This window comes from Seriola dumerili, unplaced genomic scaffold, assembly GCF_002260705.1.
Source record: "Seriola dumerili isolate Sdu_G_001 unplaced genomic scaffold, Sdu_1.0 BDQW01000191.1, whole genome shotgun sequence".
In the NCBI taxonomy this organism is placed as follows: domain Eukaryota; kingdom Metazoa; phylum Chordata; class Actinopteri; order Carangiformes; family Carangidae; genus Seriola; species Seriola dumerili.
The window spans coordinates 1,648,118-1,675,131 of NW_019174446.1; the positions used below are offsets into that span (position 1 = coordinate 1,648,118).

Sequence of the window (27,014 nt, forward strand, 5' to 3'; positions counted from 1 at the left end):
TAATATATAATATTATATAATAATTAAACTTTTATATTTGGTCATTTGTCTTCGTATTTACACATGTATTTATTTCTCTTTATATTTACACATATTCATTTACTATTCTTTTATACCTCTTTATGTTTCCGCATTTATTATTCACAGATAATTAGTGCATAATACAGTTAAGAACACAAGAGTGCACAGATATCTAAGGCTGTTTCCCTTGACGGCCATCGAAACATTCCTCACCTTCCGAAAAAGCAGAATATAGCCGAAATATACATCCAGTTCATTTGTAATGACCATGGGTGTATTATAAGACCAATACATCCATGCTAATAACCGAAATTGAATTAATTATAAAATATCGCGAGATGTATGACGTCAACCTTAGTGGTGAACGCGCAGTAGTTTCGACTGGAATCGGGAAACAACCTCTACCGACCTTCCTTTCATTCCCGTAATCCGTCTGCGTAGGGTGTGCTCCGGAGCTAGTCTCGGCACACATTTTATTATTATGAAACAAACCAAAAGCTAGAGCGCACACGCAGACATATTTTTATAAGAAAAATAAAAATCGGTGAAGCAGGATTTCATTTGCCAACCCACGCAACGCGAAGAAGACGCTGCCTTCGAAAAAGAACGAAAGACGGAACGAGAGGAACGTTAGCACGTTGAGCAGTTAGCGTCATTGTTGAAAGCGTGTGTGATTAACGTTAGTCAGTTATATTGTTAACCACACATTTCTCCCTTTAAGCGCTTTGTCATTCCAGTTATTGTAAATGAGAGCATTTGCGTCGTTTACTACCGGCAATTCAGCTTACTAACTGAAAGAGTGTGCGAGCCACATCGGTTAGGCCACGCTCCGACATTTTGCTAATCAAGCTAACTAGCCCACGTTGCTAACGGTTAAGATAGCTACTATTAAGTGTCTGCGCTCTCAATTTTTGTGAAGCTATCGAAGAGACCAAGAAAAAGATCCATTCCATATAGAGGGCTGATATTGGGTGACGGTTGTCGACAAAATATCGAGTAATTATAACCTTTCAGTTGGATTGCCTGTGAACACGCGTCGTCTGACATGAATCCCAGCGCGCCTAGCTACCCTATGGCCTCCCTATATGTGGGAGACCTGCATCCAGACGTTACCGAGGCCATGCTTTACGAGAAATTCAGCCCGGCTGGGCCCATTCTCTCCATCAGAGTGTGCAGAGACATGATCACCCGCCGATCCCTCGGATATGCCTATGTCAACTTCCAGCAGCCAGCTGATGGTAGGTTTATCCTAAAGAAATTTAGTAAGGACAGCTAACATGAGGGATGTGGCACCATCCTACTCCATTTTGACCATGGAGCATGCATGCCATATTATAGCATCTGTGTTTCAGATAGCATTATCGGGGGTTTTTGTCAGTATGTTCCTGTGACCTTATTTAATTATTTCAGTCATTTCAAGTTCTGAACATGTACTACATCTGTGATGAAGCTACTAACACGCCATGAAACATGATTTTATTTTTAACTTCTACAGAACTGCAGATGTTATTGCATTGTGCCGTATACAAACCAGACATGAACCCATTCTCATAAGTTTTGTCATCTGCTCACAGCTGAGCGAGCCCTGGACACCATGAATTTCGATGTGATTAAAGGCAGACCTCTCCGCATCATGTGGTCTCAGCGTGACCCCTCACTAAGGAAGAGTGGAGTGGGCAACATCTTCATCAAGAATTTGGATAAATCCATTGATAACAAAGCTCTCTATGACACCTTCTCTGCATTTGGAAACATCCTTTCCTGCAAGGTAGGCAAAGCAGCATTCATTTTGTCCGCCTCTGCTTTTTGTTTGAGTGCTTTACAGACCACTACTTTGCATGACTAAAGATTGCAGCTGGTTGAATCTGATTGTGTGGGTCTGTTTTGCATGATGTTTAGGATTGTTTTTGACATGCTCAAATCTCCTTTTTCCAAGGTGGTTTGTGATGAAAATGGTTCAAAGGGTTACGGCTTTGTACACTTTGAGACCCACGAGGCTGCTGAGCGGGCCATTGAGAAAATGAATGGCATGTTGCTCAATGACAGAAAAGTGTAAGTGCAGCTACAATTACACTCATTAAATCAGTGTTTGGGGGTGTCTGATTAACATGAATTTTACATCTAATCAAAGTTTTGTGTTCATCTGCATCTTGTCTACAAACTCACTTGACAATCATGTCAAATGTACCATTGGTGTTCTTACAACCTAGTTATGAATATCAAACTTTGCCAACTTTGTTCACCTGTAGAATATTCCAATATGCTCCATAAAGTTGCCAAAGCTCACATTACCACCGCAGGGTCTGCATTTAACTCAAAATGCATTCTTTAAACAATAACATTTTTGCTGTTCAGGGTTAAGTGGTGCTATTAAAGTCTTAACAGTGCAGGTGTAAAAAGCCAAGTGTGTCCTCCATTGCAGCTAGTGGTGGATAACACTTTTAAGTAAAAAACATTTTCTCTATCGGAATAATAAGGTTGGAAGAGGAAAATAAAGAAATGCATTAGAGAGTGATATCTCTGAACAGCTTTGGGCAACATCTCAGGGCTGTCCATTGATAATTCAGCAAAAGCTACTTGAATAGTATGGTAATTTAGGAGGCAAGGAAATAAGTTCAAAGTTTTGTCACAGCACGTGATTCTTTATTTTTTTTAATTTTTCACATCATTTAACCAACAGATTTGTTGGACGCTTTAAATCACGTAAAGAGAGGGAGGCTGAGCTTGGAGCACGTGCCAGAGAGTTTACCAACGTTTACATCAAGAACTTTGGGGAGGACATGGATGATGAGAAGCTGAAGGAGTTGTTTGGCAAATATGGTAAGTTGATGAGATTTCAAAGACTACAGGTTCACAATTAAGCATGTTACCAGTGTAATTTGGCCTGTTAAATGTGTTGATAAGCTGTTTATATTTTGTAGGTCCTGCACTCAGTATCCGGGTTATGACTGATGATAGCGGCAAATCCAAGGGATTTGGCTTTGTGAGCTTTGAGAGACATGAAGATGCACAGAAGGTCAGGATCAACTCCACGTTCTTTTCTTTGGGGACATTGCCTCCTTCATATGTGTCTAAATCTTTGGAAAACATCCACTTAATTCCCAATATACCTCTGCTGTTTTTGAATCAATAGAAACACAGCTTCTGTTTGAGCTTGTTTCAGTGGATTTCTGCTTGTTTCATTGCAGGCTGTAGATGACATGAATGGTAAAGAACTGAATGGCAGGCAAGTGTATGTGGGCCGCGCACAGAAGAAAGGGGAGCGCCAGAACGAGCTCAAGCGCAAATTTGAGCAGATGAAACAAGATCGTATGACCAGATACCAGGTATGTTGGTCCTCAATTCTTTCAGAGGAGTTTCATTCAGTAGATGATAAAATAAGGCGTTTTTTAGGAGGTATATCTGTCTAATACAAACTAACCCTAACAAATGGTTCAAATACACACATTTTGCTGCCATCCAAAACCTCTTAAACCTCTTATGGGTTAGTCCGTCTCTAGATAGAGGTGTGGTTGTCTGTACAAGATTAATCCTGATTTGACTTATTCCTGAGATTACATTCTCACTGTCTATTTTCATATATTAGGGTGTCAACCTGTACGTGAAAAACCTGGATGATGGCCTTGATGACGAGCGTCTGCGTAAAGAATTTTCTCCATTTGGAACCATAACAAGTGCTAAGGTAAAAATTTTAGCACTTGATTTGTAAGGTTGAAATGTTTCAGCACTTGCTTAAAAATTGAGTGTCTTATCACCATAAAAATCACCTGAAAATAAAACCTAAAATGTCAATATACATGCTAATCAGTTTCTCCTCTGACAGGTGATGATGGAGGGTGGCCGGAGCAAAGGCTTTGGCTTTGTGTGCTTCTCTTCCCCAGAAGAGGCCACTAAAGCTGTAACAGAGATGAATGGGCGTATTGTTGCTACAAAGCCACTGTATGTGGCCCTGGCTCAGCGCAAGGAGGAGCGTCAGGCCCATCTAACAAACCAGTACATGCAGAGGATGGCCACTGTCCGCGCTGTGCCCAACCCTGTCCTCAACCCTTACCAGCCTGCACCACCCTCAGGCTATTTCATGGCGGCTATACCTCAGGTAAGTCAGCCAATTTGCTGAGTATACATGACAAAAAAACGTAGCATATTTTATGATATGTTGGTTGTAGGGAAGTGGATAATAGGAAAATAATGCTTCAGTTCCTTTGCAGTAAGAATATGATAAATATTTTGCCTCCGTCCTTCCCAGGCCCAGAACCGTGCTGCATATTACTCCACCAACCAGCTGGCGCAACTCCGCCCAGGTCCCCGTTGGGCCACTCAAGGAGTGCGTCCTCAGCGTAAGTAGCCACATTTGTATAGTTCTTGAAATCTTGATCCTGCCTGTTGGTATTAATGATTGTTTTGCATTTTCATTAAAATACTCTTGTCTCCAGATCATTTATTTCTGCTACTGTCATAATACAACATAGATTCGAGTTGGAAGGGTTTTGTTTAACTGTAAAAGTGCGTACGTAGCATCAGCACATTTATCACATTAAGTAAAAAGACTTATTGATTTCATGATTTATCAGCTTTATGTAGCCTACAGCTTCATGTATCAGAGAGATAATGAAGCATTTTGTTTTACTTCCACTTAATACCCACATGTCATGTTGGTGTACTCTGCACGCTCATGTCCCAATGTAATACTTGAAAACTTGAAATACTCAATACATTTAAACATAGGCACCCAGTGTATATCAAGGTTAAATAATACCTTAACTTCCTGGCACTAATTCCTTGTGATTATATAGAGTTTCATGCTATTATTATTGGGATGCTAAGTGATACTGTAAATGAATTGATAACTTCCTCTTGTAACATTGAAAGAACTTAATTGTAACAACTTTATTATGGATCTCCATTTTTTCCCCCTCTTCCTTCAGACTTCCAAAACATGCCCAGTGCTATGCGCCCATCAGCTCCCAGGCCCCAGACCTTCAACACCATCCGCCCCACCACCACCACAAATACCCAGGTCCCACGGATGATGGCTTCCCAGCGTATGCGTATGTGTTTCAGTTTTCACAGACAGAAGAATCTGCTATGTTTTGTTCCTGTGTTACTTCCTTTTTGTCACTAGATGTACTTTTGATAACGTGCCTTTTTGTGCCTTTTTGTCCCTCCTCACCTCAGCCACCCAGGCTCTCAGCCAGCGCCCTACCAGTGCTTCAGCCGCTGCTGCCCCAGTGCGTGCCATGCCCCAGTACAAATATGCTGCCGGTGTGCGCAACCCCCAGCAGCACATGGCCTCCCAGCCACAGGTCACCATGCAGCAGGTAAGAATCTCATTGACTTTTTAAGGCATTGAAAAATATATGAACACGATTTCATTCCTAAACATGGTTGTATATTATTTTCAAATTCTCTGGTCGTAATTTAATAAGAAATGTACTTTTGACAACACTGTGTGATTCCTGACAGCAAAATTTGAACCAGCTATATTTCTGTTTATAGTGCATAGTATATGTGTATTTAGAGCTAACAGTGAGGCAGACTGGAGCTGGGCTAGACTTTATAATTATTGCATTAAAATGCTTGTGTGAGAGTAAAAGCTATATTGTATGACAAATCAGTGAGCACAGGATGGTATTGGATTGCATTACTTCTGATCTCCCAAGTAATGGCCATTGTTCTCTAGAACCTGCCACAGTTATATCTAACTAAATTCAAAAACAACTGTGAACCTGAGAATATTTAGATTGTGAATGACAAAACTCAAATCTTTTTCCCATCTTTAGCCTGCTGTCCATGTCCAAGGACAGGAGCCCCTGACTGCCTCCATGCTGGCTGCTGCCCCCCCTCAGGAACAGAAGCAGATGCTGGGTTAGTACTTTACCTGCTCTGACTTAGGAGGATCTAACATGTAATGAAGTCTTTTGGGAAACCAATAGAAAATTATTTGACATCTTAGGTGTGGTTTCCTGACATTGAACTCAGTGGTTTTTAAAATGGTTAACTGTTCTTCCTCAGGTGAGCGTCTGTTCCCCCTGATCCAGAACATGCACCCCAGCCTCGCAGGCAAGATCACGGGTATGCTACTTGAGATCGACAACTCAGAGCTTCTTCACATGCTTGAGTCACCTGAGTCGCTGCGCTCAAAGGTCAGTTAATGGCTAATCTGTTAGATATATCTCTGTGTATGCCTGTTGGCTGACAGTATTTTCTCATTTGAATTTGCTCATCATAAAAAAAAAATTTGTTCCTTTTTAGATTAGTAGTTCTCTAACTGGGGGCAGAAAGGCATAGCAGGGGGTTGTGGATGCCGAGGGAAAAAATTCAACATAGATCCTTTTTCATTAGTTGCTTCCCCTGTCATTGTTAAGGATTTATTAAAAATTGTGTGTGTTTGCTCCTTATGCAGTGAGAAATGAAGTATTTTGTTGTTTCAGGTGGATGAGGCTGTTGCTGTGCTTCAGGCCCACCAGGCCAAGGAGGCTGCTCAGAAGTCCACCACCCCTGCTGGTGTTCCCAGTGTCTAAGGTGGGTGTGTGGGTGTGGGAAGGGTTTTATTCTCATGATATAAGTTGTAGATAACATGGAAGAAAGGATATCATAAGTTAATGAACAACAGTGTAATCTTTGATGTGCTTATTTTTTTTTGTTACAGATTGAGCATTTTGAAACCTGCTTCACCGATGGAAAAAGAGAAAAAAAAAAAATTAAACATTGAAAAACCTAAAACTCTGAAAACATCGCAAAATGATAAATTATTTCTTAAAAAAAGAAAAACAATTGAATCTGCCAGGTCTAGGGATGGTTTGACTAGACCTTGATCATAAACAAAAATTTGTTGAAAAAAATAGCAAAATAGATAAAATCGAAATTATACATTTGAATGCATTCCTCTGTTTTATGTCATTTTACTGTGTCAGTGCTCAGAGTATCAGCCATGTTCAGGAAGGTGGTAGCTGAGCGTTTTGAAAGGTGATTTGTATCGTAAACTACTGGCTGTAATAAATTCTCATTCAAAATATATGCTTCTGTTTCATGACTCAATGATAATTGTCCCCATGAAATTCTATTCTTAAATACAGTAATAGTAGTTCACAGAATATTTACACCAGTTTGATTATTGTAGGTGTCTTTACAGGACACTATCGAATTTATGAAATTCAGCTGTGCTAATTGGTCAGATGTTTTTGTCTCGATGTGTTGCAGTGTCAAGTCAATATTCATGTATTGGTCATATCTTGAAGCATGATGGTCTGTGGTCTACACAGATGATAATCACAGAACAGTTGTCCTCCACCAGGTGTCAGTATCATTTGGTGAGGGTTAATCCTTAACAATCAGACCACAGGGACCTTGTACAAAGTTTTGGAACGGACTGTTTGAAGTTGTAGAGAAAACTGCAGCACATCTTTCAGGAATACAGTAATTGATATTTGTTACATTAGTGAGATGTGCAACATGTTGACCTGAACGTGCAGTATTTTGTCCTAAAACCTAAGAATACCAGAGTAGAATCTTAAAAATATACTTTTTTATGGCACTAATTCTTAAAGGGGGGGGCCTGCTACATTTGTATACTTTATTCAAATAGAAAAACACAGGAAATAAGTTTTTGGTAGACACAGGACAGATGGCACGGGTTGAAAGTACGTTCAACTGAGGTTAGATCATTAGAAATCAATTTTAGGTTGAAATGCATGGTTGTATCAGACTTCCAATGCTTACTTACTGACTAAATTATATCATTAGAAAGAAAAACCCATTTAATATATCACCACAATGTCCAACTCCATATGGTTCTTCCAGTGTCTGACACAAATAGGACTCAAGTTGAGCTCTTGTTTAAGCTGAACCACACTGAATATATTTCAAAACCTGAAACAGTACATGGCTAACCCAAAACAACTTTCCACAGGGATATCATGGGATTACCCAGATTTGATTCCAGTGTTGTTTGTTCATATCAGTTTATGCTTCAAAGAGGGTGGATTTCGAGTAAATAAAATTTCATCTCCACAGATTCATGGGTTCATATAAAACACCATCAATACTGTATGTGCCTTGTGTTCTGAAATGAGCCTTTATGCTTATTCTCATGCTTTTTCATTTGCTTTTCTGTAGCCTGGTTGTAAAGCCCTGCTAGTGTAGATTTAACAACCCAGCTCTACTAGGGGGGAAAGGGAAGCAATATAAAACTGGATAAAATTTGGTATGAACAATGTTACTTGTTGCGCTGTTATGCTGTGAAGGGCATTTTGCTGGCATCGTTCAGGTCCACTTGTTTCCTTAAAGGGAAGGGTCACTGCAAATCAGTACAAAGTTGTTCTGAGGGATCACCTTTATCCTGTAATGAAACATTTCTGTCCTGATGTGAGTGATCTCTTCCAGGATGACAATGCCCCTATCTAGGGCACATGGGGTCACTGAATGGTTTGATGAAAATCATGTCAATCATACTGTATGCTGTGGCCTTCACAGTTGCATGATCTCATCCCAACTGAACACCTATAGGAAATTTTGGATTTTAGATCATCATTAAAACACCAAATGAGGGAATATCTTTTGGAGAAATGGTGTTCATCTCTCCAGTAGAGTTCGGAGACTAGAACGCCTTTGGGATGTGGCAGGGAATGTGCAGCTGACAAATGCAGAAATCATGTGATACAATAATGTCAACATGGAGTAGAATCTCAAAGGAAAGTTTCCAACATCTTGTGGATGTATGCATTTTGAGGAATCCATGCCACAAAGAACTGAGGTTTTGAGAGCAAAGGGAGGCCATATTAATATGATGTCCTAATAAAATGCTCAGTGAGTGTATATATTCATGTAATGTAAGGAATATCATTTCTGAGCAGGTGATCTTATTGCTTGACTTTAATGTATGCATTGCACTCTAGTCTAGCCTATTAATTGTAATCTCTGAAAAATTATTTATCATGGCTGATTATTTAGCCTGATAGATGAGTTTTATGGCTGTTTATCCAGTCTCTATGGACAGTAACGATTGAAGCCCTTAGGCTTGAAGATTACATCAGACAGCCCTTGAGCTTTTTTTTTATTCTTTTTTTTCTAAATAGAATTTTGTTTAAATAGAATTAGAAACCAGATAGAAAATAAATGACAAACACAGGAAAGATTGTGGAAGATAAGTTCCATTCCCTTTACTTAATATTAAATTATTATCATTATAATAATATTAACAATAATAATAATAATATTAATAAGCTGTTTTACAGGTGGCATATCAGCTCTCTTATAAAGACGTGACAGGAATAAAATAAAAAACTGGATCATTTGGCAGAGGCCTATGAATCTATAGTCAAAATCTCGCGATGCGATTTGAATTCCTGAGCTAGAACGAGAACAGTGAACAACAGAGCAAGCTCCATACAAGCTGTTGTCGTTCGAAACGGAACGGATAGGTGGGACCTAAGACAGAGGAAAATAAGTGCCAGTATCAGTGGGGACGTAATTCACGGCACTGCAGTGGGACAACTGAATACTCAACTTAAAATCGCATTTGGAAAGCAGAACCATTCCTTTCTTCTTTGTTACTGTCTCCGGAACAAGTGTCACTAGCAACAGACGGTACGTTCTCATCGTTTCTAGCTAACCTTGCTAACCAGCTGCTAACGCTCGCTGTTTGGTAGTTAGCTGGCTGGCATTCTGGATACTTTTATAAGGCATGACAGACCTATGGAAAATTTCAACTGTTCCATAACTAGCTGTATTTTGCTACCGTCATGTGTCCTATTTTCTGTTTGGACGTGTACCAGATGGTGATAATTTGTGAGGTAACGTGAAGCGTATTAAACACAATTAACTACGTCGCTAACCTAGCTACAAATTTTAACGTTATTGAGAAGTCGAAGTCAAGTAACCGTATAAAACGTAACGGTTGGCATTATCATAACGTTTAAAATCATATCAAATGCCTACAAATATATGATTTGCTAGACTGTAGTTTGCAGCCATTTAAAGACGTTGAGTTGTCTTTGACCAACGTCAAGTACTTCAGCAGTGCGTTCAACTTGGGCAGCAGGGCTGGTTTGCTAATGACTGCCATGACACGATAAAAACAGCAAGCAGAAAGAGAAAAAGTTGTGATTTCAGAGGGTTTTGTAACGTTACGTATGTTACACACAATGTGAAACAGGAACGTGTCAGTGATAGATTTGAGAAATGTTTGAGGTAGGTAGCTTGTTGCTTAATGTGTCTCCCTATTTTTGTGAAAAATATGAGAAATTGGTAAGAGTTTGTTGCATAATTAATTCTTCTGTATTGTTAGGTTCGTTAGGAGTTATACAGACTACATTGTCACGACTTGTGATTCTTCTTTTACCTGCCAATCGAAAATAAGAATGTAGACTTGCAACTGCTCACTTTAAATAAAAATAACACATAATACAAATATGGATATGCAACTTGGACATATTACTTGCAATAAGCATATGAATTAGTAACCGATAACAGCAAATCTTAGATAGCAGAAGGACTACCATGGGCCTTGGGTTAACCTGATCAGCCTTATGATACATCTTAAAAATAGGACTTGTATGTTTGTATGCCAGGTACTTACGTTTACATATGAAGTTGACGTTATTTTGCCATTAATCAGTCCTTACCTAAATCTGGAATCCATGTTAGAGCTCCTCTTATTCAGTATTCAGGTGAACTATTGAGAAAATGTCTGCCTCAGCTACCTTTACTAAATAAGTTCATAATCCTGGCTAAGTCTTTCATTATACAATGGTGACTGAGTATGTTTACAAGTAAGGTATTGTTTGATAGACTTCAGTTGTAGTCTTTCTGGGCACATTTTATAGTATTACTCAGTGTACACATCACATGCTTGAGTTTCCATTAGGCCATAATTGACTATACCAAGTTGGTTACGTCACTGTGACCTGTGTTATTGTACTAAATGTATACACTGTACAGAAGAGAAGAAATTGTGTCTTACTTCCCCAGCTGCCTGCCTGTGTAGTTGTCCTGCTTGTCTTATCATCCTTGGCTGAAGAAAGACTGAACACTTGGCTCATATGTTTTGACACACACTGTAGTTGCCCTGTCATTGTCATTTGCTTGTGGTGGGAAGGCAGCATATCAAAAATCTGTATGGATTATGCAGCCACAAGATGTCATTAGTCTGGGTTCTCTTTATTGTGAGGACCAAAGCTTAGTCTAGAATACTGTTGTTAAGAAATTAGCCATAGTTTATTTTATTTCCCTCTTATTCATTTAGCCAAGGATGTAAAGTTTTGCTGTTGTTAGGAAAATGGGCCTTTTGAACACACACACATCTCTAGTGTTGGGCCTTAGAACTGACATTGTTATCACAATAATATTTACTTAATGAAAAGCTAAATTAATGGGTATAGTTTACTAAAATGTCTGTTACAAGTACATAACCGAAATTCAGTAATACGTTCTTGGTTTTGTAATGCCAAACCAATGATGTGTACATATGTTGGCTCATCAAAAAAGTCACCATCTTGAATTGAATTTAAACTTGTTTGATGTATTTTCTCCATACTGTCTGAACTGGCTATCATCTTATTCACTGATTCACTTTGCAATCTTTCTGATGTTCCCTAATACATTGTGTGTAATGTCTAATGCTCTATTTACACTACAAAGTGGCAGACAAATTGCAAGTGGAAAGAGGTTGAGGCAACACAAACACACTAAAACGCAAAACTTCTGCTATGTTTACACTTGGCGTCCACACTACTCTGGAGTATTTCAAGCTCATAAAAGGGAGACTTTGGAAAACGCTGCAGGCCATGTTTTAGTTCAAAAACTCCATGGTTGCGTTTTAGTGTGGATAGGCAGAAATTGAGACTTTTGGAAACAATGACACAGACATCTATGTTCGCTTCCTGATTGGGTCTTATCAGTCATTACAAATACTTCCCTGATTCGTTACATTCTTATCACGTGACCTTTTTGCTGACGAAAACAAATGACATCAGCCTCGATTACCAGTAGTAAATGCAACATGGATAATGAATTACAAGCATTGCTGACCTTGTTGTCTTTGCTAGCAGCTGTTGTGCATTTAAAATCTACATTCTATAAAGCTAAGAAATCTGTGGTCTTACTCTTTGCCATTGCTGTTCCTTGTTCAAAGTATTTTCTGGAACTGAGCAACTGACTGCAAGAGTGGACAATCTGCTTCCTGTTTACGCTGGCACATACATGTCCAGTGTACGTAAATGTTCATGTGATATGTGTTTTCAGGTGTGTTGTTATGGATGGAGATTATTTCTGATACGAAGCTAAAACGCTCAGTTAGACAGAGATTGTTACTGAATACTGTTTTAAAATGAGAACATAGTGTGTACGAGGGCTAACATAATTTCCTTCTATTTGGTTGGCATATGCCATATACTTAACCAAGAAATTATATATTATTTCATAATTTAGGAAAAGAATTGTAGAAAATTATTGCCAGTGCTTAATGGCTCAATTGTACAGATTTTTAATGGAGACTCCCAACATTCATTTATGTGGATGAGACCACATGTATTATCATTTATGATGGCTAGAGGCAGCCCTCTAGAGTCATCGGTGTTTGGATGTCAGTGGCCGCTTTAGGCTTAGCAGCATGTTTTCCAGACCTGTGTATTCTGAGAAAGAAAGGTCATTAGCCCAGCATGCCAGCCTGGCAACCTGGGCTCTGTTCTCTGAGTGTGTTTTTGTCAGGACCTGTGTGACATCCCTCTCTTGCTCTATGGTAAACACAGATTCAAGGCTAGGTGGTGGTGTTCTGGCCAACACATCAGGGTGCTGTCAGTGATTATGACACATTTATGCATCGTGTATGAACAGGCACATATGTTATTGTGCTTAACTTCATATACATTTTTGATGCATTAAAATAGGATGCCAATTTGATTGATCTGACCAACTCCTTAGGTAGTTGGTATTCTGTCAAGTGTTCATAGATCTTGTCTAGCAAAAAACAGAATATCATATCTGAACTCCTCACAAAAAGGAAGACATCTTGAATGCAAGGCAGAAGTACTTAGTACAGTGAGAGGGCTTCTTTCATGAACTTTCATTTGCTGCTTATTACCTTTGCTACACATAATGAGCATTGGCAATTAATAGTAATAGTATTTGTGAAATAACAGGCACATTTGAGCCAGAAGTTGCTTGCAGATTTTAATCAGTTGTAGCTCGCTAGCACAATATATGCTACCCCTGAGTGTGTGTGGTAGACATAATGATTTAATGATTGTATCTGATATGTTTGAAAGTGATATCTACAGGTCCCAGACAAAAAGTAAGCATCATCTCCAGTACATGATCCATGTAGAACACATGGAAACAAGCTAGTTAGCCTTAGTATATACAGTATTATCAGAGTGTTATTTCTCTCAAACATAACCCTACATACTTAGTATAACATTTGTGCTTATTTGTTAGTATGGCATTTTAAAACATGTTTCACTTTTACAAGGGAAAAGACTGAGGATACAGACTAAACTTCCCAAAATCCAATACAGAGAATGAGAAAGCTGCTAATGTTACCCTGAAGTCTGATATAGGGGGCTGGTTACCACATAGTGGATGTGCCAGTTGTGAAGCAAACTTTTTATAATGTAATCCATAACTCCACACAAGATTGCAGCTAACTAATGATATACTATCCCTGGCCTTGGACATAATGCAAGGTTTTACTGCTGTGGGTAGATATCTAGTCAGCCAGGGACAGAGAACTGTGAGAATACACACATTTGCATTTACAAACATTTCACAACATACCATTATAAATGAAGCATTGTGGTGCTACAGAGATGCCCTGGCTAACAAATCATATTCTCTTGACATAAGGGAACATGCTTGTTTGGTACAGACCCAATCAAAAATAATTATCAATTTTATATTTAGTGAAAATGAAACACAAAAATTACCATTCCCACCAAAATCATGCCTCATCGCAATAGCAGTACCTTTTGAAAATTATTGTAGTATGATTTCTTTTTTTGTTACTGTTGATTTCTAGCGATCACAATTGATGTGTACAGCCCGGTGCTTGCACTGCTTTAGTGACAGATGTTTATATTTGAGCATATGGCAGCTAAAGAGATATTTAGAAAGGAGGCACTGATACATCAACTAGGATTTTTCTGGTACCTGTCTCTGGCTGGGATCTTGAAGAAATGGCTGAATTGGTATAAATGGTATGTAAAAATCTCTACCAGTCAATAGATCTTATTACAGCTCATTACCAGCTGCGATAGCTGGGCTGGTATTGTTTTCACATCATTTGAGTTTATGTGTACGTGTGTATGTGTGTGTCATCATGGCAAAATGTGGTCCTGGAGACACTGTAATGGGAACTAGAGGTGGTTTTGAGTACTTTGGCTGGTGTCTATATGTCTGTCTCTCTGTGTGTCTGTGGACAGATTTTGACACTGCCATAGCTTCACAAACTTGCAAGAAAAACGTTTAAAACTGCTAAAACCTGTAAAACATTTTAGAGGTGTGTAGTTGGGATCAAAATGAAAGCCAAGTTCAAAGATGGGTGTGGTCCGAACAAGGGTGCAGAAAGTAGGGAAAGGGACCATTGGCCCCCCCACTTTACAACACTGGTCCACATTCGTTTTTAGTCATGCATCACTATATCCTGATTTCAATCATTCCTTTCCACTATAAGACATTAGAAGCGACTAAGGACCTTCTTGTGATGGGATCACACCAACCGTGATGCCTGTCAAAAACGTAGTAACGACTACTGAGTACTCATGGGTTTGAAAATCAACATGTCAACGGGTGTCACAGCTAGTGTGATCCTTCTCTCTGTAGTTGCTTTATTGTCATATCACCCAAACTTATATATACATATTTTTTTGTCTCTTCAGTATTACCAGGGGAAATATATCACATACTCCCAGTATACCAGTTCATTCCATTCTATTTCACACCCTTTTCTTGAGCTCTTGGCTCTCAGCTGAGCAGAAATGCCAGGATGCTTACCTCATTTCCTCCCCTCTTGAGTGAAGTGAGGGAGGAAAGAGGGGAAGTCTGGGAGGAGGGGGGCAGCTGGAGACTGTACTGGCTTTGTTGGGGTTGGAAACTTTTCCTTTTCTTCCCCCTGTCGGCCTGTCTTGCCTCTCCTTTGTACATTAAACAGTGCCATCCCTGTTTACACTGCTGTTGTGGTTTTTGTTTGCACTTTTTTTAATCCTTTGTATCTTGAAGGGTCAGATCCAAAACATAATACATGGCCAAGTTTTTGATTATTTGTTACCTACAGGTTTTATATTTGTCTTCTATTTTAAACACGGAAGTATTCATTTAATCACACTGATATGATTTAAATGTCTTTGCTGACGACACTAGCACAACGTTAAACCTGTCATTTAGATAGAGAAACTAACCACACTCCCCAGTTTTCAGCTTGCCCCACACTTTGGTGAAAAGGAAAGGACACTGTTTGACTTCATCCCACATAGGTCAATAGCTGTTCAGCTCGCCTGCCAGGAGGTTGCTCTGTCTGTTCATGATGCAGTGGAAGCCTCACTAATGCAGTGACTGTCCCCAGCCCCATAGAAGCCCTGGAATGTGCATAGAGGCAACATTACACAGGAGACAGGCAGGTCAGGAATGCAGCTGGAGTGACACTGACTAGCCGACTACACTGGCTCAGCTGCTGCATGTTTCACTGTTCACATTTGTCTACATCCTGTCTCATTCCTACCCTGTTAACGCTGTTGTCTCCCTGTCTGTGTACCTATACATCTGGCAGTCCATCTGTGAATATATTTGGTCTGTCTTTGTCACTAGTTGTATCTCTATCGCCTTGTGTGTCTAAGTCATAGTGTTTTATTTATACTTTTACACGTTGCAACTATGTGAAATGGGATAAGTAATTTCAAATTGGGCTGTGACATGACTACCATGCCTGACAGTAACTTTGCATGTATTTGTGTTTTATTTTTGTGTCATGCACTCAAAGAGCCTAACCCTGATGGGTTTACAATACACGAAAAGTACAGTTACTGTGGTCAAATATTTCATTACAAAATTGCAGGATATTTTTCAACAGAATATTATGCCTTCTCTCTCAGGCTTGGCAAATAAAATCTGCAAAAAAAATAATTCAACTCCTTATAGCATAACTCAAGTCTTTTCCAAAGATAGAGCATTTGATGTTTATGTCTGATGTTTGGAGGTTCCCATCCCATATCTCCACTACTGGCCAGAACTGAAGTAAATTTATAGACTCAAAACAATCAAATAGCTCCTTAATGACACACAATTATAAAGTTGTGTATAAATACGGAATCCTAGATTACCACATTGTTGAACTTTGTTCAGTACAGATCCCAGTGCTCTACCTGCCGACTGAGCTAGAATCCTAACAGCTTCTTTCAATATTCTCATCCGGCATCGAGCCAAGATATTTGTACTGATCAGTATATGACAGCACTATTGAACCAGAATTTAAAACAACTGAATTTCTCTTTAATGATTTTGGTCTAAAATGTGAAATTTGTTTTGTCTTCAGTTACCACTAATCTCCATTCCAGCACCATTCTGCAAAAATGTTCAGCATCATCTGCAGATCTTTTTTATGTTAAGCAAGTAAAACTATGTCTTGAATATGATAATATGCCCACAATCTGATCATCAACCTCCCAAGCTAGAAGCTTTAATTTGATGTCATGAATCATTAATATAAAAGGAAAACAATGTTGGAGACAAAAGATCTCCTAAACACAGGTTAAAGGTGCTTGATAAAGAGTCTTAATGGCATTATAAAACATCCACAAACAGACTGCTGATAGAGACCTTGCAGTCAGTTTGTGGGTGATTTCTCTTGCCCCACTCATATGTAACCCTGCACACACACTGCCTACCACTTATAGAAACACAGTTCACTAGTGAGTCTCTGCTGGCTAACTTTAGACCTAGTAGAATCCCAGATCTAATTGTCAACTGTGTGGAATGATAGGCATTCTTCTGCACCGCTGAGTCACCCAGGGTGGTCCTCTCCTTTCCTACTCCTACTAATGAAAGGTGCTGTTTACCGTCGCCTAGGAAAAGACAAGGCTTGGACATGGAGGGTTGTACCCTATTTATAATCTCCTCTCACTTTCATACAAATGACACTGATTAAACTCATGGACCTGCTATGGTAGTGTTTACAGAGGAATTTCTGTTAGCAGCCTCCTCACCCCACAAATAAAAGGGTTTTGTTGAACCTGTGTGGTACACGTGCGAATTCAATATCATATAATTTAACATTAGCTACTTAAATCTACCCTTCCAGGGCTCTACGCTCACTTTTTCCCAGGGGAACACTTGGCTCATATACAGTCAGTAGAAAGACTGATGGGTTACAGAATATGACGGTAGGTTGAGGCCTTCCCAAGTTATCAAAAAAAGCCACAAGTTCTTACGTTAGCAGGTAGGACAGCAGATATTTAAACAAAGGATTTGTCATTCCCCCCTTCAAGTACCCACATGCAAATATTGCAGTTGTTATGTTACCTCCACCAAGGGGGTTATGTTTTCACCCGTGTCTTTGTTTGTTTACTTGTCAGTAGGATTATATAAAAAGTACATAACTGATTTACACCAAACTGGGGATAGGGCATGGGCCAGTGAAGAACCCATTAAATAAAGTTGAAGGGGAACAAAGCCTATCACTCTAACTCAAAGGCACAACTCACAAATCTCTGCATCCTGTTTCCTCTTTGATTTTATTCTGAAAGTCCTGACCAGAAGTTTTGATTCTTATCTTTCTGGTACTTTCACGCTTCTTTTGGATGTTTGTACGCTCGCTGCCGCCTCTTCATTCACAATGCTTTCTTATGTTTACAAATTGTGTCACAACCAATCACTTTTTGCTTAGTTGGTTTCGACGTTGCTGTTATGTATATATGATGTGCAATATGTAAGTACTTCAATTTGAAAGTTCAGTTGCTGCTAACCAGCTAGCCCTGGCTCATCCCACCATGTGTTTTCCTGTCTGCAGGCAGGTCTCTCATCCTGTGGATGAACTTCAACTCCACCATCTTGGACTGCGGCTGTTGACCGTAGTTCTGCTCAGGTGGAGAACTGGTACATGTGGCGCTATGCCAAGTTTGCCAAGGCTGCAGAGCAGCACAAGGACTGTAATCACCAGTTGCAGTTAGCAGACTGTTTAACCATTAGCAATAGGCTGGTTAGCAGCAGTTGAAGACCAATTTATACATAATGTTGATAATTCAAAAGGGTTCACTTACTTTTTCTTGGCCTGAATATTTTTTCATATTCATGTAGGTGAAGAGAGAGATGAGTTTTTAGGGGAAAACCGCGAATCCCTGCTACAGGAAATCTGTGTTGCGTTTAAATGTCTAGTGTATCATAGTTCTCACCGTGTGTTGAATGAGAGTTGTACTCTCCCAGGCTGGAGTAGGTCAGCCGAGGTCGGTACTGGATGTGTTCTTTCTCTGGAATGCCTAATGAACTCTGTCCCCAAGGAAAGCTCTGGTACATTTACCAGCTCTCATCTTTCTATCTGCTTTCTCTGTTTGTTGTTCTTATGCATGAACATGCTTATGCAGATGGAAATTGTCACTGCACTCTTAAATGCGTTTTCATTTATTAATCATTAATATCATACCCAGATCCTGCTCATTTCAGTTAGAAGTTGTCTTTGTATTGAGGATTACCCAAGATTACAGTCTATTAATTTAATCTCTGTGGCGTGGTGTGTCCAGCAGTGCTGCACCTTTCTCTGTCTTACAACACATGCTGTATTAGACTCAAGTTTAGATGCTATAAAGTATGTAGCATGTATATATGCACTATTTGAGCAATTAGAAATATTTACTTTTAAGCATTTAAGTTGCTTCTTGTGTCTCCTCCTTTGACATATTTTGCTTTTTTGGGAGTGGCATTATCACTTTGTGTTATGGTGACAGTAATTTGAAGTGCTCTATATTCCTGTTGTGTTTGTCCATTTAGCTTGTTTTTTTTAACATTTTACTTTACTTTAGAAATAACACTACATCTCTTGAGGGGAAATGTACTGTAGTTGTATGAAAAGATGCCAAATCATAGGGAAAGATTTTGTACCAGGAGAGCTAACGGTTCTTCACCCCCCTCCATGTCTTACTCTCCATGTTGTTACCTTGTCCTTGATTTCTCGTAACCCCACCCCCCACTCTTTCTGTTCTCCCTCAGTTCCACTCACATTGGGTAGATTTGGATTGTGTTGATGTACTGAAATCAGCCAGCTGAATGAGAAAAGCCTTTACTGCTGACCACAGCTCCACAGCCAATGAGCTGATATAGGTGTTTCATTTTGTGAGTGAGACATATCCAGGGCCTTCAGATGAGGCAGCTGGCCTAGTCTGTCAGCATCATCGGGCCTCTCATCACACACCCGCACACACAGCTATCCCTTCGGTAGCGATAAACCTGGACAGTCACTCCTTGATTGATTTCGATGCGGTGGAAATGTCAGCAGCTATGACAAAACTGTGACTTTTCTATTAAACATTTTACAACACTTTAAAGCCTGCTGTATCTAACTCCTCAAAAGTCTTTAAATGGTAGAGGGGGTTAGCAATAAGGCAACATGTTAAGGAACATACTTAAGCATAAAATGTGTAAGTTGAAGAGATGTCATTTCAGAGACCCATGCGTCCTTCCATATGTGCAGGAGATACTAAGACCAACCCTGCCCACCACATCAGTTTTCTGTTTCAGTCCTGGCACAAAACAAGGAGCGTCAGAGCTGTGGAACAGGGAGGGTATCACTGATCGCTGTCTCTTTCTGTGTGTGTGTGTGTGTGTGTGTGTGTGTGTGTGTGTGTGTGTGTGAGAGAGAGAGAAAGAAAGAAAGAAAGAAAGAAAGAAAGAAAAGGGGTCTAGATTGTGGAGAGAGAGAGCAGCATGTGTTTCAGGAAAGCAGAGATGTGTGGTGCTGATCTTGCCAGTGTTTGGTTGCAGCTGTGGAGCTGCTATGTGGTGCTTGTGATCTTTCGGTATAGTGGTGTAGATTGACAGATTTGTGGAGGTACTGTTTAACTGTAATTGTAGTAAGTTCTTACAAGGTATGCACATATACAATATGTATGATAGAGCATGCTGTACAGGTCTCTGTAGCTTGTGTGTGTAGGTTATGGGTATGTGTATGGGTAGGTCTCTGTCCCTTGGCACTGCTGTATGTGTTTCCAGAGCATGGTTGATTGCCAAGGTGTAACCAAAGACTCGGATAACCACGCACATGCACACTGAGGGATGGACATCCAACAAGCAAGCTGGACCTCAGTAGCAACACTCTCCTAAAATAAAATAACAGACATTCTTTCTCCACCAACCTCATCACCACTCCCAGAAACACAAAGCACAACACAGATGTCGAATCATGGAGAGTACAGTGCTTTTGTAAAATAGTGGTTACTGGATGTAACTTGGGTTCTATGAGTATGTGCATGGCCCTCTAATGGGCTTTGCTGTTGGTTAACACCTTTGAGGCTCTGACTTGGCACCCTGACATAGATCTTTGCACTTACTGCCCAATCAGGGGGTAGCAACCACCCACTGTGGTCTCACACGCTGCTCATCTCCCTTTGGAACTCAGCAGCCTATATCTAAAAAGCGAGCCAGCGGGGCCTGCAGTTAGAGGACTATGCATGTACTCATAGATCTGGAGTTACATCCAGTAACTACTATTTGTATTTTGTACATGCTTTGCTGTTTGTTAACACCAAAGGCGAAGGCTATTATGTGATAGGTTCAGGTATTGGAATAGGTACAGTGTTTCTCACAGGTCTGAAATATACTTGTGGTGGTAGCTGGCAAAAAGGACTGGTATGACCTGTGGGCACAAAAATGGTCTGCTACATTTGACAAACAACAAATATGTGTGATCTTTAACATAATATTTTGATTTATGAAATATTTTATTAACTTCACATAATATACTTAACAGATCTACACATTTCCCCTTATATTTAGCCAGGACAACTTTGATGCATGTGTAGCTACCAACGCAGCATAGTTGCCGCTTTCTTTCATAGAATTCGGAGCTAACTACCATGTCAGAAAACAATACACAATAAAGAAAAAAGGGCCCAATTCCAATCCGGCCCCTACACAGTCTCACTCTATTTGCCCGTTCGTGTGAAGGGTCCACCGCAACGCGTGTTGTTCCAAACTAACGACCCTTAAATGGAAGTGGATTATAAAGCCCTCCAACACCGAGTCTGCATCAATGCAGATTTACAAACCCCACTCCCAGATGAGTGCAGCATTGCTTTGAGTCCAGAATGGATTAAATGCCATATACCTACTAATGTGAGTTCTGTGTGTTTATTTCCAAAAGATAAGTCATAAATTACCTCAAACAGACATGCACACATGACAAAATTAGAGGTTAAATTGTATTTTGGAATTAACATGGCGATGTGTACCCGAAAAAATGGGGTGTTTTTTTATTTGACTTGATATTTGAAAATTAAATTGAAAAAATAAGGATATAATTAGATTAAGACAGCAAACGAAAACATGTTCAGCAAAAACAAAATGCGGCCAAAGAAGCATGTGAGTGAATTTTTTATTTATTTAATCAATAATTTTCCTTTTACAAGTTAACTATGCCATGGATGTGATGAGGGCCATGTCATTGCCCACACATCTACATCTTTGTCAATGCTGTGTATAAGATTATCTTTTAGATAAGATTTAATCACAATATGTTGGTAACAATGAATTTTATGTTTCCATTGAGTAAGGTGGGGGTGTCCCAAAGCTTGCCGTTGTATTTATACCCTCCCCTTTAATGAAGAGACCCTCCACAGCCACTAGTGTGACTCCACACGGAGTTAAAGTCTGTCTCTTTAGTGGGAGTGTGTAGGGACCAGATTAGAATTGTGCCAAGGAGTTGCTTTACCTGGTCTGTGCTTGTAAAATATCCTTGTCTTTTAACGTACGTCTTTCTTTTAATCTCTCTCTCTCTCTCTCTCTCTCTGTCTCTCTCTCTCTCTCTGTCTCCCCCTCTTCCTCTCTTTCTGTGTGTGTGGTTCTCTGCAGATGCTGGGCGATTGTCAGTAGACCCTTCTTGTGATAGCAGAACGAACAGGACCGGTAGAGTGATGGGAGAGTAATTGATTGCAGATGGTGTTGTTCTCTTGGATGGATAAAAAAAAAATGCTAAAATGTGTCGCCAAATATAATTTGGCGGCTGTTAATATACTTGGGTGGTGTGCCCAAGTAAAATCTATGTGTGGGAACCACTGAGGTATTTTGAAGGAAAATATGGGATTAGAGTATATCTATATAAAATGTGTCTGTCATCCTACTGTCATCACTCAGGGTATGAGAGAGAGAGAGAATGACGAGCAAAACAAAAAGACTGAATGAGTGAGTGAGTGATCGAGTTACACTATTGGTCACCTGAATACCATGTGACTTAGTCATGACGTTACACACGCCTTTGCCCTTTTTAAATGAATTGGCACAGTTTCAATTTGGGGATTGTTTACAGCCTGCAATTTTGCTAACTTCATCGTTTGCATTTGTTGCTAAATTAAGAGACTTTTTTCAAAAAATACTGGACTGGGCACTATATCAAACTTCCATGGCCATTGCCTGACAACAGAAACAGAAAACATGTAAATTAGAACAGTTTTATTGGGAATTCAGCTTTATTAAATTATTATATATGTGAGCACAGACAGGATGAGAGGAGCAAACAGATACAGGGCAGAAACCAGCTGACACTGGGCAGAATGCGAATACAATGCAATGATATCAGTTGAAGTATACAGTGGTTCCACTATAGTTTTAATCTATGTCCTCAATTTTGCATATTGTCCATACGTGGTCCAGCCATATACTAGGTTTTGACCCGGTCTTGTTTTTGCTGTAGAGCTTTATTTACAATGACTGCAGTTTTTAAAGCAACATTAAACATAACGTTGCTGTTTTTTGACTGCAACTATCTAGCGTTATGTACCTTTCGTTTGTCACTTGGCAGATTCACATTAGAAAAATGGTCACACTGGTATTAAAGTTGACACATGCTGTTTATTGCTTTTGAACTTAAAATGATTCACTTCATCTGTCTTTGCAATTGTGATTTACATTAGTGGCTGCCTCAATTGCTTGTGAATGAGAAACCAGTTTACCAAGGCAAACCCTTGCTCCACTCTGCCATGCTTTATCTTTTGCCATTATCAGCAGAGGACAGTCTGGGCCCAGGCCTTGCCACTGTTGATCTTACAGTCAGATCTGAGCGCTGTGTCTCTGCGTCAATACTGTCCAAGGTTGTTGACTCTTTGTCCTCTCCTCTCATCTGTTACTGATGCTCCGATCAGCTCTGCAAACCTGCACTCTGCCAGCTGTGATACTAACTGAGCCAAATGTCAAAAACTAGCAACTACATTGGAAAACTGCAGTATTTACTGTAACTGAGGATTGGAAGGCCATGCTCAGGGATTTAGATACATACAATTATTGCACTGACATGAATATGCCAAAGTATTTATTTTTTATTAAGGCTGAATGATAAGCATAAAATCATCATCGATTGTTTCATTGGCCATTTTTGCATTTCATTATCACAGACAAAAATATAAAAATGATGATGATGTGATTTGTTGCTTGTTCCAAAAAAGTATGTTCCTTTATGTCTGAAGAATATGGTTTGTAGGCTGTGGCATCTCTGTACATCACAATGCTTCATTTATGGTATGTTGTGACACATTTTACACGTTTATTGCACTTGGCCATATTGCGATTTCAATAATATTTTGATTATTTGTGCAGCCCTATTTTATATCTTACATTATAAACCTCTTACAATATGTTCACTATTCCTGAAGAAAGTTGTTTATCACCAATCTAAAATTAAGATGAGAATTTTTTTATTGTCTCAACAAAATGTTCATAATTTTTCCACCAAAATGAATTTACAATACTACTGCCATTGATTAAACACAAAATATGTTGTCATTCACACCGTCTCCTCTCCTGTTTAGAGAAGGCAATACCAAACTGTCAAATGCAACGAACAATGTTCCCTCTCTTTCAGATCTGCAGAATGTTCTTTGATTTATTATCTTAGGTTGACTTTGATGAAAAGGAAAATAAATTTCCCGGTGTCCACCAATGAAATTTTTATTCAGAATTTTAGTTCTTACACTTTGAATTCTTGCCTTTAAGGTTTAGGAATGCCCATGCGCCTGACTGAAAAATTACTTTCTGTCATTGCATTTTCAGTGTGACTGAATTATTGAAATTTATAACATATATTAACATTTCTTTCCTTTATTCTCTCTCTCTCCCTCCTACTCTTTCTTTCCTTCTCTTCTCTCCTCTCTTTTCTTACCTTTTTCCACACTTTTCTTCCTTTGCTCTCTCCAGGTTCTGTTGCTTCAGTTTCACAGCAGGTGACCCCCACCCCTCCGCCAAAATCCGGCTATTAGATGTGACCACGAGGTTGATCAGGAGAAGCCACCATGTCTTAAACGCAGACGGGCCCTCTGGAGCCCTATCCCCCCACCCTGGCCCATCCTCCCCCTCCCTCATCCACCACCTTACCCCCTCTCCAAGTCCCATCCCTCTCCCAGACCTCCCTGCACATGTGAGGGACAGGCTACCTAACCCTGGCTCCCCACTGGCACACCCCTCCCCCCCCTCAGGAGAGATGAGCTTGCAGAAGCACCAGCAGCTGGGTGGTGGTAGTGGTGGGGTGATGGGCTCTGACCGGGACCTGCAGTCCACTGCTTCCTCAATTTCACTGCCCTCTGTGAAAAAAGCCCCCAAGAAGAGGCGCCTCTCCCTGACCTCTCTTTTCAGAAGGCGAGGACGGGAGCCCAAATTAGGGCGCCAAAGGTCCCGAGAGCTCCAGCACCCTGGACCTGGAGGCCTTGCAGGGGTGGATGGCATTGCCAGCATTGAGAGCATCCACTCTGAGATGTGTAATGACAAGAACTCTGCCTTCTCTGTGGCTGGGGCCGGAGCTGCCTCCGCTGCTGCTGCTGCTGCTGCTGCTGCCGCCGCCGCTGCCGCCGCCGCCGCCGCTGCTGCTGCTGCCACCTCATCTGCCTCAGGGCCTTCTTCCTCTACCTCGTCCTCTTCCTCTAAGGTGGGGGGTGGGGTGGGGGCAGAGCTACTGGAGTGCCCGCTGTGCCTTCTGCGCCACTCCAGGGAGAACTTCCCTGACATCATGACCTGTCACCACCGCTCCTGCATCGATTGCCTGCGCCAGTACCTGCGCATTGAGATCTCAGAGTCGCGCGTCAACATCAGCTGCCCCGAGTGCTCGGAGCGCTTCAACCCGCACGACATCCGCATGATCTTGAGTGACCGGGCGCTCATGGAGAAGTATGAGGAGTTCATGCTGAGGAGGTGGCTGGTGGCTGATCCTGACTGCCGCTGGTGCCCCGCGCCAGACTGTGGGTAAGCAGTGAATTTAAATTTACAAAACAATTACACAGTGAACCTGTTGCATAAGCTGTGGAAATTACACATAGTGGTTTCTCAAGAATGCTTTTCAGTGTGTTCAGGGTGTCTCAGGTTTACCTGTTGTGTGGTGTGTGAGATAGAGTGTTGCAAGTTTCCTCAGATTACTGTCTTGCACCTATAGGTAGTGTTGCATGAGACTTAGGCAACTCTGTTCTTCCCAACCTTCCTTCTCCCTTTTCTGTTATGCTCTGCCCAGCCCTTTGCCTACATCCTCGTTGTGTACAATGTGTCACACTGCTCGGTTCAAAAGGAGCATTAGATTAGTAGTACACCATTCACGTATTGATTGACAGCTGTGACTTCCCACTCTTAGAAGGGAATATCTCTGCACCTGTCACCATTTTTCCAAGGCAGGCTCCATTTCATCAAGTTAATGTCATTGTCTACCTGAGATAATTTAATATATAATAATAAATATAAGACAGCATTGTTTGTAAATTGCTGTTGCTAGGTCAAGACTAAATACATCAGCTCAGAGAATATGGGCCATTCATCAGCTCAAGATATCGCTGAGAAAATGAAGGACTTGGTTTCAGAGATCAGAATCACAAAATGCTATTTTTCATACTTTCATACTTAAGCAATATAACACATGAAGGAGTGATGTTGTACTGAATATCAGCACAGCTGTGGTATGGTCATAGGTATGAGGCCACAGGCCAACAGATTATAATTTGTTTGTTTATTTTACCATTTATTCGGCTACGCCAACACATATAGTTCTGCAACTGGACTGGTACCGGACTGTTGCTAAGTAACACATAAACATTCCTGACCTGCACAGTGCACACTAGCTAGCTACGTTGTCCACACGTTACCTCAGGTGTGCACTCAAGTATCCAGATTTCTTCCCTTCATCCTCTTCTGATGACCACACGCAATTTAGTTCAAATGTTATTTCTGGAAATAGGTTCATCTTTGCAAAGTCTGTTACAATCCAAGAGAGGTAATGACCGTTAATGTAACGCTGATTAACGGTTAATTGAACGACTGTAAAGCGGAGTGATACATATAGTTAAAAGTCCCAACTCTGTCGGCACTCATTGAATGACTCTTGTCCAATCAAATTACTTGATCAGAACTAACTGTTGTATAAACAGATGTAACATGATAGTTATGGAGGAATAGAAGTACAAAAAAGGGTGAGAAGCAGAAACAAATATTTGTTTTCAACTTGATCTGTAACTGTTAAATAACATTGTGTAATATGTATGCACAGTGTATTATGTCACAGGAGAACCCATACCTCTGTCTGTCTTTTCCAGTCTGTTGGTCTCTTTTCCAGCTATCTTTTCTGTACCAGCTGTCTGTTTGTCTCCTTCCCTGTTTGTTTTCGTTTCAGCTCTCTGTATTATTTGCTGCATGCCCCTGTAACAGTTTTGCTGTTTAATCCCATTCCTGAGTGATGACTCGTTGGCTTGCTTCCACCCAGTCCCCCACACTGCCACTGCAGTCCGTCTTTACAGAGGCCATGCAGGGTGAAATGGTGACTGACGCACTGACAAATCAAATCT

General features: G+C 40.3%; 2 protein-coding genes across 2 annotated transcripts in view; both read left to right on the top strand.

Moving 5' to 3' along the window:
• The first annotated feature begins 427 nt into the window (after window positions 1-427).
• pabpc1 (poly(A) binding protein cytoplasmic 1) lies at window positions 428-7,036 on the top strand. The gene is made up of 15 exons (XM_022753254.1): window positions 428-1,259; window positions 1,596-1,789; window positions 1,958-2,073; window positions 2,702-2,841; window positions 2,943-3,037; window positions 3,210-3,347; window positions 3,608-3,703; window positions 3,845-4,117; window positions 4,268-4,358; window positions 4,947-5,069; window positions 5,197-5,339; window positions 5,802-5,886; window positions 6,034-6,164; window positions 6,453-6,543; window positions 6,671-7,036. Exons 1-14 carry the CDS (start codon window positions 1,067-1,069, stop codon window positions 6,540-6,542), a joined length of 1,908 nt encoding a protein of 635 aa, XP_022608975.1. The 5' UTR covers window positions 428-1,066; the 3' UTR covers window position 6,543; window positions 6,671-7,036.
• A 2,393-nt stretch (window positions 7,037-9,429) lies between these two features.
• rnf19a (ring finger protein 19A, RBR E3 ubiquitin protein ligase) overlaps window positions 9,430-27,014 on the top strand; it is a 29,376-nt gene continuing 11,791 nt past the window's right edge. Inside the window, exons 1-2 of the mRNA XM_022753218.1 lie at window positions 9,430-9,606; window positions 24,397-25,434. Coding sequence (XP_022608939.1) covers window positions 24,680-25,434 — 755 coding nt within the window. The 5' untranslated portion in view covers window positions 9,430-9,606; window positions 24,397-24,679. The remainder of the gene's footprint in view (window positions 9,607-24,396; window positions 25,435-27,014) is intronic.

What these genes read in the sequence shown, in the direction of transcription:
- pabpc1 (XM_022753254.1), top strand. Translation starts at nt 1,067, where the DNA reads ATGAATCCCAGCGCGCCTAGCTACCCTATGGCCTCCCTATATGTGGGA. An exon ending in GATGGCTTCCCAGCGTATGC is followed by an intron (nt 5,070 to 5,196) that starts GTATGTGTTTCA and finishes TCCTCACCTCAG; the next exon opens with CCACCCAGGCTCTCAGCCAG. An exon ending in CACAGGTCACCATGCAGCAG is followed by an intron (nt 5,340 to 5,801) that starts GTAAGAATCTCA and finishes TCCCATCTTTAG; the next exon opens with CCTGCTGTCCATGTCCAAGG.